This window comes from Brassica rapa, chromosome A08 (assembly GCF_000309985.2).
Source record: "Brassica rapa cultivar Chiifu-401-42 chromosome A08, CAAS_Brap_v3.01, whole genome shotgun sequence".
Classification (NCBI taxonomy): Eukaryota; Viridiplantae; Streptophyta; class Magnoliopsida; order Brassicales; family Brassicaceae; genus Brassica; species Brassica rapa.
The window spans coordinates 19916910-19941314 of NC_024802.2; the positions used below are offsets into that span (position 1 = coordinate 19916910).

The 24405-nt window shown below is 28.2% G+C and overlaps 2 protein-coding genes across 2 annotated transcripts; both read right to left on the bottom strand.

Annotated features, from left to right (window-relative positions):
• Positions 1 to 18: 18 nt before the first annotated feature.
• On the bottom strand, positions 19 to 4897 carry LOC103835887 (transcription factor MYB8). The gene is made up of 3 exons (XM_009112076.3): positions 3823 to 4897; positions 3349 to 3478; positions 19 to 3082 (listed from the first exon to the last, which is right to left on the bottom strand). Exons 1-3 carry the CDS (start codon positions 3953 to 3955, stop codon positions 2536 to 2538), a joined length of 810 nt encoding a protein of 269 aa, XP_009110324.1. The 5' UTR covers positions 3956 to 4897; the 3' UTR covers positions 19 to 2535.
• Positions 3663 to 18009, bottom strand: LOC103835888 (transcription factor MYB106). Its single transcript, XM_009112078.3, has 3 exons — positions 16705 to 18009; positions 12700 to 12829; positions 3663 to 12416 (listed from the first exon to the last, which is right to left on the bottom strand). Exons 1-3 carry the CDS (start codon positions 16835 to 16837, stop codon positions 11915 to 11917), a joined length of 765 nt encoding a protein of 254 aa, XP_009110326.1. The 5' UTR covers positions 16838 to 18009; the 3' UTR covers positions 3663 to 11914.
• Positions 18010 to 24405: the final 6396 nt, after the last annotated feature.

Here is a 24405-nt window from a genome sequence, read left to right on the forward strand (position 1 = left end):
AAAAATATTTATCTTCTATTTTTCTTTATGTAAATATGTTTTTAAACCCATGCTCATTAATTGGTTTTTGACCCAATTAGCTCTAGAATTTATTTCTTTTTTCTCGTCTTTTTTTTTTTGAAACACGTTCTTAATTTCTCTTAATCTATGTTGGTTGTCTCTCCTTTTCTTCACATTTTGGCAAAGATTCTTTCAGATCTGTATGCCTCGTTGCCCAAACTTCCTCCAAATCCATCGTTGCAAAATAATATCGTGTTAGAGATAATTGTGTTAGATGCAAAAACCAGAATGGAAATCATCTCTCATTATCTTTCTAAAAACATCATTTCTCAAACAGTTCTTGAGGCTTTGATACCAGTACTCCTTTGTGACTTTCGTTAGGACTGCCAAGATGTCAACAGAATTTCCGTTTCTGCTGTTTTGGTTGAGTTTTTAGTTCATTTCTATCTTCTTTTTACTGATATTATTTTAGTTCGACCACTGGCTCTGTCATTATTTTGTTTATTGTTGTTTTGTTCTTTTGGGATTTTTGTAGTTATGTTGTATCATTTTGTAAGCCACTTCAATTTTGTGAAATCTTAGTTCAACAAAAAGGGATCCATAAGGAAGATAAAGGAAACAAGAGCAGCCACATCTGTAAATCTATTTTATTAAATTATAAACATAATATAAAAATACTTTATATCAATGTGTTACTTAAGATTTATACCACTCAAATTTTAATTATCCTTATATATTTAATTAAAATTAGTAATTATTTACATATTAGACAATTTTAATAAAATACATCATCACAATTCACACATGAAATTACTTTGTTATTAAATATTTTATTTTTTTAGATATTTCCAACTTTTTACTATAACAAAAAAATTATAATTTTCCTAGTTTTTATTGTTTTAATAAATAATTAAATTCATAACTATTATTAAATATACCAAAATATTAACTTAATTTTAGTCTAAAAATGAAATAACAAATGAACTTATTCTATTTTAGATCTAACATTATTTTTAATAAAAACAAACATTTATCGCCAAAAATTAAATATCAAACCGGGTTACAAAATTTTATTTTTTTAAACTAAAATAAATATTTTTATTTTTTGTTAAATTAGATTTTGTTGAAAAATATTTTTTGTACTTTAAAATCACAGGTACCTAGTTAGATATTATAATAGACTCGTGTTAGAACAACTCTTCTATAGGTTCTTATTTGAAAATCTCACATACAACAAAAAGAAATTATTGAGTAAATATCTTAAATAGTTGATATCTCACTCAAATATATATTTTATAAAAATATTAATATATATTTTAATTATTTAAAATATCGTTCAATAATATATTGTTAATTATTTTCATATGTGAGATATATAAGAAAAACATTCTAAGAGATATGTTATATATATATTCTCACAAAATTGCCCAAAGTAAATTAAAAACCATAGTCAAAGATCTGATCAATCAAATATACAGATTTTATGAATATACTATATTTATATTTGTAATCTTAGTTGGTAACTATGTGTTATAACTTTAGTTTAGAAGAAAAACTCTAATTCAGTTTGTATCTAGTGTTCATATTATAGTCAAGTTTTTGTTCCCATGACATACTGCTGTCAATCTATCAATAATTAACAAAATCCAAAACGAATAATGCTTTCAATCTCAATTACTCATTATTATCAACTGAGCGCATAACTATCACGTGACTAAATGCGAAAGCTGATAACGAGGTGCGTTTTCCACGTGGATGTAACCACGATGTTTTACATGTGGTCTTGGGATGCCGTTTGAGACTTCACTCGGTAGATATTAACATTTCAACACATACATGACGTAACATAACTCACGGCGATGCCGATATTTCTTGATTTTTTTTCCCTTCGACCTCTGATAGACTGATAAAGATTACCAAGAAATATACGGATACAGATAATAAACAATACTTTAAAAGGATAATATCAAAATAATTTATTAATAAAGAAACAAAAACATCAACTTCGTAAACCAATTACATAAAATTACAAAATAAAATTAAAATCCAAAGTAGTGTGGACCAGAACAAAAGAAGAAGCAATTGTCACAATGCTGTTTTTTTTTTTTGCTTTTATTTGTAAGTATTTTCGTATCATCGTATGAAACACATAAAGCATGAGAAACAAATTGTCAACATATATACTATTATATATTAAAAATAGCGGTTGCTATTTGTTCCTACTTTTTCACAACTGATCCAGGGAGAAGATACATGATAACTCATAACGAAGTGTAAAATAAAAGAGACTACATAAGATTTTATTCACGATCATCCATATCATTCATTGCACTATTAGTGGAACATGACAAACTCATGAAGTTTCATGTTTTGTTTCACTGCACCCATGTTCTATATATAATATAGAGACGTGACTTTTTGGAAATTATTCTCTTGGTCGGTACAATATTTATGAATAATATTCCTTTTTATCTATTTTTTTTTTGGATCCAGAGAGAATATTATTATTAATTTCACACAGTAACCATCGATTCATCAAATAAGATGATCATCAAGTAGGCCAGTCTCATAAACACCATACTGTGCTGATGAACTAGGTTTATAGCCCCCATTCGTGTGGAAATCCATTGCACCAATCTCCTCCATGAAATGTCTCGTTTTTTCTTCGTCCCACATCAGAAAATCATCTTCTTGATCATCATTAGCTAACATCTTCCCATGATCTATCTTCAGCTGCTCGAACCCTTCTTCTTCACCATTAATGCTTGTGATTGTCAGATCCGACAAGATGTTCTTGATCCTGTCGACACCGTGTTGTCTACATGAGATACCAGTGGCGATCCTGTTAAGGAGACGGGCCGAGCTGGAGGAGAAGGAAGAAGAAGATGGACTCGCCGTCGAGCAGGAAGAGCTACCGCAATCTGTGTTAAACGACTGTGTTTTGACGTCGAGGTTGATGATTGGCTGGTGGGTCATTGGGTCGATTCCGTTTCTCTCGAGTCTTTTCTTAAGGCAAGAGTTCCAATGGTTCTTGATGTCGTTGTCTGATCGACCCGGCATTTGCTGCGCTATGGTTGCCCACCTACAACAGAATTTTTTAGTTCAATATAACAAAAATGTATAAAGGATAATATACTTATAAATACTTTTTATTTAGTTTTAGTACTTTTCAATTATAGCATTTCACAAATTTATTCGGATCTAGATAAATAAAAAATATGAAAGAATCAAATCCTTACAAACATGAAAATAGTGAAGTATCTTAACATTTGCACCCAAAAAAAATGTAAATAGTGAAGTTCTGAGTTTTGAAAAATCGGTAATATATTCAATTATTGATTAACGTACCTGTTCCCGAGAATAGAATGAAAATTGATGATGACTTGTTCTTCTTGAGTAGTGAATTTGCCTTTCTTGACGCCAGGCCTTAGATAGTTAAGCCACCTTAATCTGCAGCTCTTTCCACATCTCTGCAAACCTTTATATAAGATTAAATGAGAATTCTTTTAGCTAGTAAATTAGTGATTTTTTTGGGTACGTATATAGTACGGGAAACAAAAAAAAATCACTGTAAAGATTTAAACTTCTGGAAGTGTATGATTATATGACTTTTCTATGTATATAAAAACACATGGAAACACCTGCTTTATCGGCACCATCTCTGCAAACTTTATTTTGTCACTATTTACAAAGCATACCATGTTTGTGGTGGAGTTTATTAAAAACGACACTTACAATTATGCAGCTCACACAAAACATGTTTGGTTCACGTCACCATTGCACACAAATTTATATAAAATGTAGTTATAAATATATAACTACCAGCTTTGTGAGGGAGAAAACGCCAGTCACCGATGCCGTATACGTCGATATAAGCGACGAGTTTGCGGTCTTCCTCCTCCGTCCATTCTCCTCTCTTCGTCCCATCAGCTTCGAACCACGTCGCCCTCCCCATAAGTTATCTCAGTCCACAATCCGATATCGCCTCAGTTGTTCACCTTATGATCGAGAAGAAGAGCTACAATGATTGTAAGTGAAAAGGAATTATTTCAATCGAAGTATTGAGGGATAATCTCTAATTCGCACAATTCTCACTTATTTTTAGAATGGTGTCTTGAATGGGGAAGAGAAGCATATATATAAATAGACCTCTCTGTTTTTGGTTTTAAGTAATTATTCTCTTTGTTTTGAAGTTTCGAACAGTAAAATATAATTTTCAAGTTTCACACTTCTATTAGTTATTTGCTAAAACCATATATACCTAAGTGCTCAATTTTTTGCTAAAGTTTAGTGTAAAAAAATCAACTTGTCTTGCATTCATTAATTTTTTTAAAAAAATTTATTTTTGTTTTACAACATGTAATCTTATATATTAAAACAGAAGTCACAATCTTAATTCATGTGTGATTTTTTTAAAAATGAACCCTTCCTAGAAAGTCCAAATTCATCTATTCTTTAATAACATTTATGCCTTACTAAATCACTCTATTTGATACAATAATAACTACCTACTCCTACAAATAAGATTCAGTTAACAAACATATATTTGCATCATTAATGATTCACATACGATGCATATCTGTGTTTAAAAATATGCCTATATCGAACCTAACATTTTTTCTAAATAAGTCATTTTACCCGGTTTGGTTTATACACGTTAATAAACAAATCACAATTGGAATAACCAGTTATGACCATCATTTCTGATACATGATTAGATTGCTTCAATGTTTTTAAATCCGACCCAGACACTAAACCAGATGAACTTCTGAGTCATCAGATCATCGGATCGACCGCCGGTGATCAGCAGAATAATATATAAATTAATTATATTATATAAATAATATATTAGCTATGAAAATAAATATATAGAAACTAAGGTTAAGTATTTTATAATATTTATGTAAAACATAAAATAAAAGTTTGGATATGTAAATATTTTATGTTTAAATTTTTTTTAGAAAATATTTAACTTTAATTTCTATATTTTTATTTTTATTTTGCATACAAAATATCAAAAATAGTTTAGATTATTTAAAAAAAATAACAATTTAAGATTTATGACATCTAACAAGAAAATATTAAGACTTAAAAAATTATGACATCTAACAATTTAATTTGCTTTCATATAAATTTTAAATTTTAAATAAAAAGTATGTAAAGTAATATTGTTACATAATAAAGTTTCCAAAATAATTTTTGTTACAAAAATACAAAATTTATAGTAATAATATACAAGCCACGTAAACATAGCTATTATAGAATTACATAATATATAACACTAAATTACAATAAGTTATTGGTAAATTTTGTTATATAAACTAAAATATTTTAGTATAGAAATAAGAAACCCGCACGGTTGTGCGGGTCGAGATCTAGTTTGTATATTATTCTATTTTTGAAACAACATTTTACTTAGATTTTTATAAAACTACACTTTTATTTAATTTAAATGACTAAATTATCAAGTCTCAATAAAAATAACTATTCTACATATTTTTGTTTTTAAATAATACTCTTCAATCTGTGTAATATCTTATTAAATTATATTTTACATTTATTTTGATTAAAAAAACTAAAAATGAATATAAGCTGCCAACATCTAGCGCTGCATAGTTTCATCACATGATTTTTTATCATGATAAGATTTTTATTACATCTACTGAAAAAAAGACCCGAATAAACTTTATATATCCTTTTGCATTTTTTTTTTGATCAAAAGACATTAAGAGTAATACTATCTTTTATACAATACGATGATCTATGTATATTGTTCGATGTGTCCCATGAGGCCATGAGTGATGGATCTTCTACATTCCAGTTCTGTATTCCACAGACATCAAAGTAAGTTCCCAAAGCATGTTTAGAATGCTCAACACACAGACTTTAGACCCGAGAAATTCAGACCATTTACTGAGATCATCATAAACGAACACCCACTCAACTTCAACCCTTATATAATCCACACATTTTGATATTGCTGTGATAGATTTTTTTTACTGGCTACTGCACATATGTACGAGAGTACATGAAATCAAGAAAAAAATATTATCATAAACAGAAACAATAATAAATAATAATATTAATATTATTTTTGAATTCGTATTTGTATTTTAGTTGTTAGAATGCATATTTTTTATCCAATTTGGATAAAATGTCTTATCACATTTAAAAAGTGTAGTTTTAAAACTTAAAAAGATAAGTATATTTTCAAATTTTAAACTATAAATAGGGTATTTTCAAATTATCCTTATTTTAAATATAATTCATTTTTATGAAAAAATAACCTAAAGGGGTGTTATTCAATCATTGATTTAAAATCTATTATTAATATTTTGTAACCAAATCAAATTTTAAAATTTAAAATTGATGAGATTTTAAAATCTCGGCATTTGTTCATGAGAATCCATAAGATCACAAAGAATTTTTAAAATCCTTGATAATTGAATAACACTAGCTTTTAAAAATTGGATTTAAATCATTCATTGAATAACACTAGATTTTAAAATAAAATTTAGAATCATCATTTGAATAACTGTAGATTGTGTTTAGATTTAAATACTATTAAAATACATGATTGAATAACACCACCTAATATAGCATGTTTCGAAACCTTGACTAGAATGACTTTAAGTCATTTACAACCACCAAACCACAGCTGCTATTTTTATTTTGAACATCATTAATTGTAATAAATAAAATAATAAAACAGATCTAAACAAAAATAAATCAATAAAACATTGCATATAATAATTAAAATGATAAAATAATTTATGGAATCTGTTTGTGACTATTAAAACAAATACAATAGTAATTGGTGTTTAATAAAACCAACTTCAACAATTACTATTTTATTTGTTTTAATAGTCACAAACAGATTTCATAAATTATTTTATCATTTTAACTATTATATGCAATGTTTTATTCATTTATATACAGTTAATGTATATACTTATAATGTATAGTTCATATACACAGAGCCGTCATACTATGTTGTGAAAAACATTTGCGTTAGGGCCCCAAAAATAATCTATAATTTTGGGATTTTTTTGTTTCAGAAGTCTACCATAGTGTAGTGGTTAAAGTGAAGTTGAAATATGTTTTTTGAGTATCCAATCCCAAGTTCAAAACCAATTTCGTACTTAAATAAATATCTGCTTTCGTAATAAGTTTTATTGACACTATAAAATATCTATTTTTAATTTTGTTTCAGCCTCTTAAGACTTGGCATAGCAGTATGGCACTGCATACTTGTATAAATACCCATTGTATATTCTTATTAATGTTAAGAAAGCATTTTGAATTTGTTATGATTCAGAGTCAAGTTAACAAAGTTAAACATTACTATACATCAATCTAATAGATTTTGTATATCCCAATCAAATAATGGCATATAAATATGACATCTATAAAATTCCCCAACTTCTATAAAAAAGGCCTAAAGAGCGACGATTTTCTATCTTGGCAAAATACCTCAAACCAATCTGGAATTTGAGTACCATGTCAGCATGTTTGGTTAACTGACACACCACAAAATCATCAAAAGAATTATAATAGCATAATGATCAATTTCTTTTACACTTGCCAAAGAAGAAAAGACACGACATATGACCTAATTTGTTAGCCGAGACAACCCAACCCGAAATCTAAGTAGCTACGGATTTTCTTTAAGTCAGTCATGTAAAAGTGGAGACGAAATTAATCCATGGTTTTGTCACTTTGTGTCATCATCTCGCAAATCATGAGAAATAGGGGGTGATATCTCGATCTGTAATGTTCTGCTCAATCAAAGACTTCCAACTCCATTTTACCATGTTTTTTATTTTTTACAAATCTATTTATTCATAAAATAGCTATCACAAGATAATATACAAAAAGATCAAAATAACATTCATTAAATAATAAAGAAACTAAATTATTTTCATGAATAATATTTTTAGCATATATAATACTTTATAATATTTACTTAAAATTAAATAAATATGATTCTTAATATTTTTACTCGAGGGAATATATGTATTTTCTGCATTTTAATAAAAAATATTTTTGTGATTCTTCTTCTTGTGCTATTTTTGCTATATAAATTTGTTTTAAATCTATCATATGATATTTTTTTCTAACAATTCCACAAAATAAAAAACTGGGTCCCAACCCATTATTGCTCAGATCCAGTTTTATGACACCCACTTTTTTGTCAAATTGATCCATTTTCAAATAATTTTTGGGATAACAAAAAATTCTTTTCTTTGGGGATTGTCTTGGCCATATTAATGTGGATGGATGAAGACCTCCATATGATCTTCCAAATGATACTAGCTAGAAGCCTATAAGCATAAACCAAGTTCTCTCCCATAGCAGGAATCACCTATTGTTGCTGTCTATTTCCAAGTAAACACTGTTTCCTATGACATAAATTCAACCGTTTCGACTCGATAATATCACTACAACCCATCATCGTATGATGTTTTAAATGAATAAAAGTGGAATAAGCAATCTTTCAAATACTACTAATTTATCTCATAATTAATTTTAAAGCAGAATACTCTAGATAAAGTTCAATGATTGACTAGTTAGCCTTTGAAAAACAACAAACTAGATAGCAAACAGTACCCCAGTGAACACAGAAAAGGTCAACAGTGGACGAATCAGATTTACAGTGAGAAAAACAACAAACTAGATAGCAAACAGTACCCCAGTGAACACAGAAAAGGTCAACAGTGGACGAATCAGATTTACAGTGAGATTTCGAATATAATTTATGTGCAATATACCCATTTCAATAGCAAAATCAATTAAAACCTAGGATATCATTATCTCCACTCTACGTATTTAAGCTTTGAATACAATACAGTTTAAATGCATATTAGATGCAGATATTTGTGATACACAAATCTGCTGTAGGTCAATAATGGGCATTAAAAAATGTTAATCTGCAGGAAGAAAAATAAATGAAGCTATAACATGCTGATGACCAATAGAAATTGAGTACTTATTTTCCCTATTAACTACATGGAAACCATTTAATTCATTTCTTTTAGTTCAAACCAAATAAAAATATTTTTAAAATACGATAATATTTTTATTTTCTTTATTTTATTTAATATCTTCTTTAAATATGTTAATCAAATTTATATGTACATAATTATTTATTCCAGCCAAATTTTAAAAATGATGTTTTAGTAAAAATTATTTTAGACTTTTCTAAATATACATGTTATTTTGTATCTCTACACAATTAAAACATATAATACTTTTGTAGATAGAAAAATATGTTCTATTTGACTTGTGTTTTCTATTTGATCTGCTTTTTTTGTTTCACGTACCATTCGAAATCTAAAGTCATCAAGGAAATAATAATATAAAAATTAACTTCATAGAAAATTGTCAAGTATTGCAATAATTATCTTCGTTTGGTTTGATTATTATATTTTATTTTGTTTGTGTTTTAGGTTTATTGGGGACCCCGGACCCGGACCTTGTGGCCACGTTATTAATCGTTTTCACAGTCCTCTATCGTCTATTATACACGTGATTAAATTGCTTCATGTCTTCTTAATCGAGAAAAAACAAACGCTTGAAAGAATATGATCTGCCCCACTTATAGAAAAACTGAGATTAACATTTCGCACGTATATAAAATCCATGCAATGCAAATTAATTGTTGTTTTCGTTTATCTAAATTATGTGAATCAGGAGAGAAGAAATAAGATTTGCGTCAATAAATAATGTACTATATATATTCCGCCAACTTTTTAGAAAGAAATTCGCCAGAATGTTTTCTTTAAGTATGTGGTTGTGATTGAAAAACAAAGCAAAAAACAAGATGATAAGGTTGATGTTGTTGTGAGCCACTATAGACCTTAACCTCGTTGACCAATTAGAAGAGATTGTCACATGTGGAGAAGCATGATGGGTCCGAAATGTAATATAATTCAATTTCTTGAACAAATAGGCAATTTTGTTCTTTAGCAAATAACATTTATTTTCGTAAATAAAATTTCATCCTAAACATGATGAAATACAGAGCGCCGATTGTATTTTTGTGGACTTTCAAATTTCTCTTTTACATGGTATTTGGAAAATTTATTGTCATCGCTCACTTTTTTGATGGAGATAAAAAAAATGAGATGAATGTATAAAACGAACAAATCTTATAAATCTAAAATCCAACTAAAAGTTTGTCAATAAAAAACAACCGATACGAATTTTTCCTTAACGAATAATAAGAAGAATCACGTGAAGTGAACTTTGACCTAATCAATGGTTAGTAAGAGTATTTCCAATGGCACATTATATTTTCTTTTATAATTTAAACTAAAATAGAATAATTTTATTATAAGGTAACTATTGCTTTAATGGTATTATTTTATAATGAAGTTATTATATTATATAGTGAAATATAAAAAAACATCACATTTTATTTTATTTTATTCTATAATAGAGTTAATATATTTTAACGTAAATTATAGATAGAAATATAGTGTTTTATTGAAGATGGTCTATAAATGAAAAAATCAAACGCAACGGTGACAGTGACGCTATGTCATATACAAAATTTCAGTTTGGCTTTAGATTGTAATAAATGATAATCTCAGCTGTATCTAGTATGGATCATAACAATGTCCAACTTAATTAACCTTCAAAAATAAAACCTATGTCCAACTTGGTATTGGATTCAAATTCATTTAAAACAATCGGTTTGGATTAAAATAGATCATCAAGTTTCGGGCAAGGTGGGTTTTAAGAGTCGAAGCTAGACACAGGCACACGCATGGCATGATGATGATCTCTTTGACCAAGATCAAGTGATTTCAAAGTGATTTCATTGTCACAGCAAACCCAACCCCCCCCCCCCCCCCCCCCCCCCAAACGTCAAGTCGGGGTAGACGCTATGACCTGGTGGCGGACCTAGGATCTAATTTTAGGTGGGTCAAACCATTAAAAAAAAAATAAAAAAGTGTCAATAGTGGGGGGTTTGAACCTGAGTTTAGGGGTGTCACTTATGGTATTTTACCAGCAGAGATAGATGAATTCAACTGCTAATTTATACAAAACACATATTTATTTAGATTTAAGAGGTGTCATGTGACACCACATCTCTTAACGTGGGTCCGCCACCTAGCCCCAATGGAGACAAATAACATGTTCCTCTTACTTGAAGGGAGAGTCACACAAAATTACTAGTTATATAGTTTTCTATATTTATTATTTGCTGTTTTATAACTAGACATGCAATTATTTATTTTTCTTTTTCTAAACAAAACATTATTAATTATTTAATATTTTACTTAACCAGTACTAAAATAAATTACAAAATCTAATCAATCATACGAAATATAAAAATTTATATTAAAATTTGTAAACATCCGGAAACAAATGCATGCCAAAAAACATATTGAAACAAATATTTTTTTAAACATCAATTAATAAAGAAACAGAAAGAATATCAAAATATACGTATTCATGGCACGTCTTCTCATTCACTGTACGACTTTGTAAGTTGGGCACTGTCAGTCTCACAGCTTTAATGAAGTCTTCTTTGTCACTTGTATATCATTATTCTATTCTATAAATGGCGCGACATATATATATTCGTAGAGATTATATATTGTGTGATTATTTGGTTTCCGTAGAACTGTAGAAGTAGTAATTATAATTGGAATGGAAAATGGGAATAGGTTTGGTTGTGTCTTGTGAATTAACAGCGACATGAAATTGAAAATCGTATGTTAATTACCAGACAAAACAATCTTCATTGGAGTCTACTTATTTTGTAAATTCATTTCATAAGCTATTTTGCATTTTTTTTTTCACAAACCTTCTCTTGGTTAAAGTGGCCCACATTAATTTTATTTGTTGCAACAATAAATCATATGCCAACACATTAACACACTTTAGTACTGGACCGATCGAGTCAGAAGATGCGAGTACTTTCGTACAAGAGGGACACGTACGGCGTCGTCTCGTACTCTATATCGTCAGTCTCCATATAACGCCTAACTTCCTCATCGTCCCATATCAGAAAATCTTCTTCTTCACAACCACCAATCTCCTGATCCCTCTTTAACACTTCTTCTTCATCTTGCTCACTGCTTGTGATTCTCGGGTCCAACAAGATGTTCTTGATTATGTTGAGATCGTATTGTCTAGATGAGATACCTGCAGCGAGCTTGTTCAGGACACAAACCAAGCCGGAAGGTGTGGAGGAACAATGGTTTTCCCTCGTTGGCCACGTAGTCGTAGAAGAGCTACCACATTCTACGTAAGTGGTCGTGACGGTGAGGTTATTGTTGACGGGCTCATGGGTCATCGGGTCAATTCCGTTCCTCGATAGTCTTTTCTTGAGACAGGAGTTCCAATGGTTCTTGATGTCGTTGTCTGTTCGATTCTCCATATGCTTCGCAATGGCTGCCCACCTTCAGTTTTCATCAATAATAACAACAAAATTTAGAATTCTTTTTCTTATATATAATTTATAGGAGATCCTGCTCAAAACCAAGACTAATTAATCTCAAAGTCCATAGGAGTCGGATATTCTTACCATTCAAAGCTGTTTAGTCTAAAGTCTATTACATTATATAGTTAACATCCCTATGTGCAAATGTTAATCCAAATTGAAGTTTTGACTTCTGACAGAGCATTAGTTTTTTCTTAAATAAAAGACACAGCAGCAGCTATTAATCAAGAGAAGAAACTAACCTGTTTCCGAGAACACCATGAACTTTGATGATCTTTTCTTCTTCCTGAGGAGTGAATTTGCCTCTTTTAATCCCAGGCCTTAGGTAATTAAGCCACCTTAATCTGCAGCTCTTTCCACACCTCTGCAAACCTATTTTTCATGATAAATTATAGAGATGCCAATTTTAGTAGTCAAAAGCAGTTTAATTCTACTTTTGTAGTGGCAAAAAAAAAATAAGCTGCTTGGAATTACCCTTAAACTTTTCCTCAATTATGGAGAATTAAAAAGCATAATATATAAGTTGCAATTTTTTTAACATTTCGACCATATAAAAAAAATCTTCGAACCAGATTAAAAGGTACCAAAGATTGAGGATTTTAAAACATAAAACATACACTTATGTATAAATGTAGACAAAGCATAGGGGCCGTTTATAGCTTGAAATCGGTTTTTATAATATCATATGGATAGAAGTTTGAACTGCATAGATTCCAGAACAAAATCATCATATATCTATACTAATAAAGGAGAGTTTTCTCTCACCTTAACCCTCCACATCATTTTCTTATATGGAGCATTTCTGGACACGTGGCAGACTAAGAATTTTCAGTTTCGAATGTTTTGTTATGGCATTTGGGTTTTTAAAATATGTTTTTGTTCAGGCCCATTGAAGTGTAGGGTTTAACTCATTTTCTGAACTTGGATTTTCACAGCTCAGCTGTCGACTGATTCAAATGACGTCGCCGATCAACTCTCCGTAACGTCCTCCACTCTCATTAATATGTACTTTAAACCGAGTTGTTTATGAGGTTTATAGCGGTTTGAAATGGTTTAGAACGGTTTGAGTGATTGTTGCAAAACGCCAACAACTGCAAAGCTGCGTTTGCGGATGGTAGCGGGGAAACCAGTCATACCCTTAGTCTTAGTGAGTTTCCTCCACTATTATATCCGACTTATTTGCACCAGAACACGTCTGATCTCTTCTATGGCGGCGTAAAGTTGAAATTTTAGAGATCATGTATGCATTTTGATCGGCTTGATGAATCCAAGGAATAAGTATATAAAAGGAAAGCTAAGGACGTTGCTGGGATCTGAGTCTGGTGCTCCGGTGTTTTTTTTAATTAATTATTAACGTTCTTAGAGCATAATTATCGCTGACACCGGTGGCACAGTTTTTTAGGAAACCTTTTTTTGATTATTTTTTTGTCTGAAATAAAAAAAAAATATTTAAAAACGAACCAATCGCAGGCCCCACTGACACGTGGCGGCCCAACAGTGCAAGAAACACTCCAAAATAGATTTTTATTTCATAGTTTATGTGAGATTCTTATGGTTTTTATGGGGCCCACGCAATAATTTTTTTTAAAACCCCATTAAAGTTCCGCGATAATGGTAGCCTTAGTCATAGGGTGAGCTTCAAATGTGAAAGGAACATAAATGTGAATTACTAAATTATATTTAAAAGTCATAAATGTCAACCCCCCCTCCCCCATGCTAAATATATTTGTTGTAATGTTGTGCATTTGGACTTTTTCAGTGTGATTGAAGATATATTATTGTGGTCGTATCATAAAACACTAACCCACCATCACATTTTAGCTACTCGCGGTGGAGAACGAGCTTTTCATGGTGGATGACCCGTCTTCTTATGAGGTACCTCAATCTCATTAGATATGAAAGGTGCAGCCACATCTATGGTTGCAATGAACAAGATATTGATCACACTTTGCTTCACTTACTACTTTGATATATCTTCTCACTTTTTTGATAAATCTTGCTCTTTTCACATCTTTAGCAAATGTCACTCATAAAACAAAAGCTAAAGTAATCAACGAATTCTAAAAGCATTTTGCTCAATTGGATGTGGCGGTAACAAAAAACTCTATTCATTTCTAAGAGCATAATATTCAGAAATTCTGGTGTAGTCGCAAATATTGGTTGTCATGTTTATTTTTATGCATATATTTGATTTTTTTTTTATAAAAAAAAGTATGTTAAGAAACTGATGGACAAAGTAAAATAAAATTTAAATACCTCTATATATTTACTATATTTTGTTCCTACAAACACAAAAATAGTTTTGAAATCTTGACCACAAAAATAGTGGTTCGGATCATTGACAAGGCAATTCGCAACATGATTGCTTTTCTTCGCTACAAGGCTGACCACAAGCTTGCATGCTAAATGAAATGTTGGTTTTAAGTCTCAGTTTAGAGCTTTGCAGTTTAAAACGTTTTCTTCAACCATGTAAATTTTCATCTGTAAGCCTTTATTTCTGTAAATTTCTATTCTTTATATAATGATAATTGAATTTCACATTTCATAAAAAAATAGTTTTGAAATCATTAAAATATATATTAGTGTTAAAGATCCGGCGCGTAGCGCCGGCATACCCCTAGTAGTAAAGAAATTAGAGCTGCATTCGCGCAGATTTTAATTTTAATTTTTTTATTTTATAAATTGTTTAATGATATTTTTATTTTTAAACATATATTTTATTTGGATATTTTTAGGTTCATACACGCTTACTTGTATCCGACTCGAACCACATCCAGAAATTTATAATATTCGAATGAAGTTTAATTTTAAAATGCAAAAAAAATTGATATCCAAAAAAAATTGATTTATACTTGAATGGGAGATCAATGGATGCTTATGTCTAACTGATTATATATACAAATAAAAAAGTATTTATTAATTGGTTTGAATTATTGTTATTAATGGAGCAATTTCATTAAAATCTGTGAAATTATTATGGTTAACACATAAAATAAATGATGTCGAACTACTGTAGTAAATACAATTAATGAATTAGTTAAGAATAGTGAAAAAAGAAAAATGTAATAAAATAATTTAAAATAGGTAAATTATATTTTATATTTTATAATAAATGATGTCGAATTAATTAGAAAAGATAATAAATGACGTAGTTAGAATTAGTTAAAAAAGAATGAAAATATGTAAGAATTTACTTAAAATAAGTAAATATTATTTTGTACTTCAGTTTTAATAGAATAGATTTAACAATCATTCATGTACTCTCACCACAACATTATAAAATACAATATGTCATGTATATGTACTTTCCCTTTCTTTTCTTTGATCAGTCAACAATGTACTTCACTTTCTATTACTGGTTTGGTTACAAAAAAAAAAGGTTTGGTTACAAAAATTATTTCGCTAGGATTTCATGAAGTTTTTATAATTGAGTTTGCCCCCCCTCCTCCAAAGAACATGGATTCTGCTATTGAATGTACAATACATTATATACCAAATTTCATATCCCAAAAATCTATAGTAATATATACTAATTAATGAGAAATATCAGCAAGACAACAACAAATGAAACGGGGAAATGTAAAAACTATCGGCAAGTATTTTCTGAAAACAGGTTTACCTCAGGAAAATATGAAGTATTGATTTTACCAAAAAAAAATATGAAGTATTGAAAACCAAGAATTTCACTACATATGAAAACTCTAGAGTTATTCTATGCCAGAAAGAATCTAAAACAAGAGGAAAACTCGGTTGCTTGATTTAAACAAAGGAATACTTTAGTTCTTAAGTTACAAAAAAAAAAATTAGTTCGTAAGCAAAATCTAGAACTGATCTAGCTTACTTTATAAACCCCTTGTTCCGAGAATTTAGTTGAACAAAAACAGGAAAAAAAGACACATAAAATATTTTTTTCACCGTTCTACAAAAATAAATGTTTTGAAAAAAAAAAGTATTTCACAAAGATAATTTTGTAAGGTTTTCAATGCATATTTAATAAGTTAAAAAGAATAAACTGGTAAATTCAAGAAGTTTTGATTAAAACTATTGGTTTAAAATCCTAGAAATTTGTTTTTTACACATAAATCAAGATATTTATTGATATACACTAATCATTTTAATACGTGTGAAAAATCTAAAAGATCTAACATATGTTAATGAAATATCTGTAGCATAAAAAATGTTTATGAATTATTGGTATATATATGGACATGGTGTAAGTATGTGTATCAATAATTCAATATACATACCAGCTCTTTTGGGGATTGAACGCCAATCACACATGCCATGCTCATTGATGTAAGCGATGAGCTTTTCGTCTTCCTCCGCTATCCACTCTCCTTTCTTCATCCCGTCGTCGTTAAACCATGTCTTCCTCCCCATTTTTCTCAGGCCGAGCAATCCTATAGATACCACTCGTAACCTCACGATAAGATAGATAGTTTATTTGGAAGCGAGTCTCTCTCTCTCTCTCTTCTTCTTTTTACTTAAAGTGAAATGGTTTAGAGAGAGTGAGCAGTGGGATTGTGCATAAGGGATATCACCTATATATAACACTTATATTTTTGGTGCCATCGAGGGATTTTTATCCTTGCCGCTAGATTAACGATTTTTCACACTTTTGCAAAGTTTTTATAGAAGTAAAAAATTTCTGCAAAAGTACCCAAATCCTGCCCTAATCTATATGTACAAAATCAATAGTAAAGGTTTTTAGGGGAACAAATAAAACATCAATTAACTAACACCTTTAAAAATCAAATCATTGAGTTTGACAAATTTTGTAATTTATTACCACAATAATACAATTCTTTAGCTATCAAAATATTAAAATAGACTTTGTTTGTGTATCAGCAAGTTCTTTTCTAAAATCAATGGTGACTAAATTGTTTGTGACTCGTCCTTTTGGGTGGCCGTCTGAGTAATTATGAGGTGCGTAAGTTTATTTGTATAGAATATGGATGGAAACCGAAGATCAACTAGTTCGAATAAACTACCAAATCCATGCGTGCACAAAAATAAAATAATTACCATGCAGAAAAAATAATAATAATCCAACTTTAGACGGGCCAAATTTATGTTTATAAATTAAAATGCTAGTTATAAGACATGTGGAAGGTAAAAGATTAGAAGTGGTTCTAAAAACATTTGTTTTAGTTCACAAGCATCTCTTTCTCTCATATTCCTCGATCGAAAAATATTGTAGCCGATGGGGTAGCAAAAGCGGTACTCCTCTCTTCTCTTATTGTGTAATGGACTTTGGGATGGACCACGTTTAGACTCATTTTTTTTTCTTATTTTAATTAAAGTACTAGATTTCCATCCGCACAAACGTGCGGGTATATATTTTCACATTTATATATATAGATATTTGTTTTACATAATTATTATATATTTTTAATGTTACTCACATATTTAAATGTTTGTATAATTATCCCAAATATAATAATTTTATAGTTTTCATGCTGTAAATTAAAATCATCACATATATATGTTGCTTATTATATATTTATCCTATTAAATTTGCGTTTGATTACTAAACTAAATTTTTTAATGCATGAAACAACATATATGAAAACAATTTTGTATTTAATTTATTATAATCATGATCAGTAATTCAAATTGCTAGATTTTTTTAGTAATTTTTTAATGTTTATTAATTTTATATAATAAATTACTGTATATTAAAAAAGTTTAAGATAAGTTAAATTTTTATACATGTATTATATAGTTTACTAATATTAACCCGTTCTACCAACATATTATATTTTTAACATAAATATTTTATATTTATGAAAATAAAATATGTTAACTTATCAATTTAACATAATTTTATCATATTTTGTTCAATATAACATTTTTATTTTAAAATGATAGAGATTATTATAAAATTGATAAAATATGATATAATTTTATTCTTTTAGTAACAGAAAATATTTATATTCAATTTATGACAATTAAGATCTTATTATAATCTTTTTTGAGAGATTTGTTAGAATTTTAATTTTTTTTAAATAAAAGATATAAAAGATATTATGATTAAAGTAGTTAAAAATATTATATATATTAGCATTAGTGATATACATTTAATAGAAAATTTAAATAATGGTCCAAATAAAAATATCACTCATCAAAAAATCATGATTTTTATTTTATTAGACAACAAATTTGAAAAAATTAAAATATAAATAAATATTTATTTCTAACAAAATCTTTAAAAATTATTAGTAAATTTATTTTTGAAATTAATTAATTTCATTTTATTTAAATTTTTGTTTATAAACCAATACTATATTCAATTTTAATTTCTAATTATATTTTATAAATTAAACTAAATAATTTTCAAAAGTAAATTTAAAAAGATTCTAAGAAGATTTTAAAAAGATTTTGTTACAACATTTTAAATATATTCATTTGTATTTCAAATAAAAAGATAAAGATATTAAAAGATATAATAATAAATTTATGTAAAATATGATATTTTCTAAGAATGGTTTAAACTAATAAAATCACACATGAAAAAAAGTCATGACTTATGTTTTAATATATTAGATTCAGTGACAAAAAAAGATCTCTTCACTCTCTTTCCTATTTTTTTTATTTCTTTATTTTCAATAATGGAATTCTGATTAAAGAGCTTTCATTGGAGGTGGTCTAAGACAATTAGCAAAGTTAATGAATAGTATGTTGGTTCTTTTGTAATGTATATACTAGATTTTGATTCGCACAACCGTGCGAGTATATATTTTCATGTTTATATATAGATATTTGTTTTACACAATCAATATACATTTTTGATGTTACTAACATATTTAAATATTTGTATAATTATTTTAAATACAATAATTTTATAGTTTTCATGCTGCAAATCCAAATTATCACATATATATGTTGCTTCTTACTATATTTGTCCTATTGAATTTGTGTTTGATTATTAAACCAATTTTTTATGCATGAAAAAACATATTTGAAAATTATTTTGAATATAATTTATTATGATTGTAACCTATAATTCAAAGCGCTAGATTTTCTTTAACAATTTTTTTATGTTTATTCATTTTATATAATAAATTACTATATATAAAAAAGTTTAGATAAGTTAACTTTTTATTCATGTATTATATATTTTACTAATTTTAACCCGTTATACCAATATATTGTATTTTAGCATATATATTTTATATATATTTAAAAAACTTTAAATAGAAATAAATATTTATTTTAACAAAATATTTTAAAATCTCGTGATAATTGATTGGCTTTAGATTTTGCACGGTTAGATAAATTTCAAATTATATATTGTTTGGATATGATTCAATATCAAGTTTAACTGATTTTCCTTTTAATTAACTAACTAGATTTTCACCCGCATAACCGTGCGGGTATATATTTTCACATTTATATATATAAATATTTGTTTTACATAATTATTATATATTTTTAATGTTATTCACATATTTAAATGTTTGTATAGTTATGCCAAATATAATAATTTTATAGTTTTCATGCTGTAAATTAAAATCATCACATATATATGTTGCTTATTATATATTTGTCCTAGAATTTGCGTTTGATTACTAAACTAATTTTTTAATGCATGAAACAACATATATGAAAACAATTTTTTATTTAATTTATTATAATCATGATCCATAATTCAGATCGCTAGATTTTCTTAGTAATTTTTAATGTTTATTAATTTTATATAATAAATTATTGTATATTAAAAAGTTTAAGATAAGATAAATTTTTATACATGTATTATATAGTTTACTAATATTAACCCGTTCTACCAACATATTATATTTTAGCGTAAATATTTTATATTTATGAAAATAAAATATGTTAACTTATCAATTTAAAATAATTTTATCATATTTTGTTCAATATAACGTTTTTATTTTAAAATGATAGATATTATTATAAAATTGATAAAATATGATATAATTTTATTCTTTTAGTAACATTTCATTACTAATTACAAAATTAGTCGAAAATATTTATATTCAATTTATGACAATTAAGATCTTATTATAATCTTTTTCAAGAGATTTGTTAGAATTTTAAAAATTTTTAAAAAATTAAAAGATATATAAGATATTATGATTAAAGTAGTTAAAAATATTATATATATTAGCATTAGTGATATACATTTAATAGAAAATTTAAATGATGGTCCAAATAAAAATATCACTTATAAAAAAATCATGATTTTTATTTTATTAGAAAAGAAATTTGAAAAAATTAAAATAGAAATAAATATTTATTTCTAACAAAATCTTTAAAAATTATTAGTAAATGTATTTTTGAAATTAATTAATTTCATTTTATTTAAATTTTCGTTTCCAAACCAAAACTATATTCAATTTTAATTTCTAATTATATATTATGATAATTTAAATTAAAACTAACTATTTTTCGAAAGTAAATTTAAAAAGATTCTAAGAAGATTTTAAAAAGATTTTGTTAGAACATTTTAAATATATTCATTTGTATTACAAATTAAAAGATAAATATATTAAAAGATATAATAATAAACTTATGTAAAATATGATATTTTCTAGGAATGGTCCAAACTAAAAAAATCACACATGAAAAGAAGCCATGACTTCTGTTTTAATATATTAGATTAAAGATTAATGGATTACTAACAATGACCAAACCGGACATTTTGTTCTGGTTCCGTTTTGTTGGGTTGATATTTTATGTTTAAAATAAACAATTCAATGACCAAACCAAAAAAAATACTTCAGACGGGACTAATCTCTAATCCAAATTCATTTTGAATTCATAGAAATAAACAGGTATAGAGATTGGGGAGTAATCTGATAAATGAGAATGCACATCCACACCAAGAGTAACTTTACTATTTAATTTATTAGATTTAACTTACTATTTTAGACATGGTTATTAAGAAAGTCTAAAGAAAGTAATCGTGAGAAATTATTACGTATGATTTATTTATTTTTATACCATGAAAAAATATTCAGTTATTTAAATTATGTTTACGTTTCATTCTTGATCGATAAACCCGCGTTGAACACCGTTCTCAGCATTGTCTACAGACTCTACACTTTGTCCATGATTTCTTATTTACACATTAATTAAGGACTCGTTCACGAGCTAAAATACGATCTTTTCATTCATCTTCGCGACTGATGATAAACGGTCTTGTCATTTTTTCATTCTGAATCATTTTTATCATGTGAGCGCGTAAGGTTATGTCATTAAAATATTTAAACTTCCCTTAAAATGTAAACTAGTTAGATTTAACAAAAATATTGATTAATACGAATAGAGAACAAAAATGATGCTTTAGTTGTGGGTTCTGAGTCTTCTGACAATTGACAGAGAAGAAAGGTTTTTAAAAGGACGTCATGCAGTAATTAAGTGCTTTAACATGTTCCCGAGAACTGCATGTAACTATGTCAGTTGATGAAATCTTCTTCTTCGTTTTAAGGACATTCAAATGAAACTCTATCTTTTCCTCTATATTATTTATTAACTTTTGCTCCAATAATATTACTCTATAATAGAGGTAATTTATTATAGAGTGAAATATTGAAAAATGTCATATTTTACTTTATATTTAGAATAGAAAAATAATATTCTTTTATATTTTACTCTATACTCTATTATAAAATAATACATTAGAGCAAAAATTATACTACAATAAAATTACTCTATTTTAATGTAAATTATAGAGGAAAAAATAGAGTCTCATTGGAGATGGTCTAAGGAGTGAATTTAACTATCTAATCACATGCCTTATTTAATTAAGCCACCTTAATCTGCAGCTCTTTTCAAGTTTCTGCAAACCTTTTTCATAATAATAGTTGTGCTCTAGTCGGGTAGTGGCAAACAATAAAGATGCAAAGATTAAAACTTTCTTAGCAACAGAGAAGAATATGATGACATTTATGGATAAAAATTTGGAAAACATTTTCTTTTTTAGAATGGGTCTTGAAAAGGACTTTTTCAAAAAGAAATTTTTTAAAAGTAAAAGTGGTATAATTTATTAGACTAAGACCCACATATCTTCAAATACTTTAAAATAAAATTGATTCTTAAAATAAAATCAATTCTTAATAATAATTTTGAATATATTTGATTTGTTAGTTTCACTTTAGAAATAAAAATTCTAAGTTTGATCAGTTAGGGAAAAAAACTTGATCATTATTGAATGTAAAAACAGATCATCACGACGTATATATGCATGCGGCAAAGTGAAAAGGGCAAAACAACTTTGGAAGAGGAAGGTAAATCTTTAATATACGAGAAATTAATAAGATATAGCCTGCACGATCCTGTTATCATATTCGAAATTTCGAATGAGAGTTTTGATAAATGTAAAATGGATAGTTCAGAGTTTCTCGTTTGTTGTAACAAGAATTCAGATCATTGATCCAATAAGACCTCTTTAGAACTTCCGATTATCTTTTTCCTTTTTTTATGAGAAAGGACTAGCTTTTCGTTTATTAAATTGAGAATTCAAAGTATTACAAATGAAAGCTCGCAATATATATGGACTTAATTTTCATTGTAAATTTTGTGTGTGTATGTTTTTGACTTATTCTGGTACAACCAAATTTAACAAACAATCATGAATTAGGCATGGTTAAAAAAGTTTTAACGAAAATGCGAAATAGTAACTAAGTCGGATACAAAACGAAAGCTAGATAACGAATAAAACCAGAAGATCTGAAGACTCTAGTTGCCGTCAACCGTCAGTACAAGACCGTCGTCGACCATAAGAAACTCTGGTGGCTGATCAGAAGACCATCACCGAGAGTAGTGCCTAAACAGAACACCTCCATGGCTCCACCTCAAGCATATACAAACATAACATACCGGCACATAACAAAAAGCTCTACCACAACATACCAAAAAACCTTCGTTGTAACGATCAATTTTAGAAAACGAGGACAAAACTCAAAAGGTTGTGTTAGTGTGTCTCATAACCGGTCCTAAAAATTTTAAGATTTGAAGTAAAGAAAAAAAATTAGCCACTTTTAAAAGAAGAAAAACAAAAAATAGGAAAAAAAAGTTGAAATGACCAATGAGAGATTGGAACGATGGTTGTTTGACATAACAAAGATTATTGATTATCACTAGACTAGTGAAAACTTGTAAAATTTTGTGGCCGAAAATACTTTATTAATGAACAAAAGCTGGAAGCAGGGGTTTTCTTTGCTTCTACCAAGGGCTGGGCACCGGTGTGTCTGCAACATAATATTTCTACTTCGAACACACAAATTCTAGTCCTCCAGTTCAACTGGGTTCAACTGGGTTACATTCCAATCTTCACATGTCTAGCCTACATGAACCATTAAGCTGAGTTGTTTTAGAAACGAGGCTAAAGAGAAGTTTTTCCTCTATCACTAGCATATTGCAAATGCTGGTGACTGAGAAAAGTAAAGCTAGAAGAAGCTTTTATGCTAGCAGTGAGTAATCAAGTCTCATTGTAATTCTACTTCCACAGTCAGGAATACATGTTAGTTTTGTAACATCAATTGCATACTTAATTAAGTTGATCGCCACCAATCCTGAACAGCGAAATGAAACATTAATAAACTTTGATCTCTCAAATGTATAAGAGTTAGTATATACATTGATAAGCCTCCAAATTGGCAAAAAAAAAAGATTATTAAAGTTTTTACTAAATTATCTTTGGCCTCCAAATTTTCAGGATCGGCATGTCCACTGGCACTGCCCACGAGTAGAACAAACAATCAACAACTCATAACTAAGAACAAACAAACAACAACTTAGCATATTTGTATTTGCGTTAGTGAGTGTTCTTTTGTTACGTATACATTCCCTCAAATCTAGTCAAGCTGTGTATGATTCACTCCTTAGTTTTCGTAGCTCTATAGTTTGGTTTCCTCATGTGTTTTCCAGATATCAAACTTGTTTACAACGGAGAAACTGTCTCGTTTCTGGTTCTCTTAACC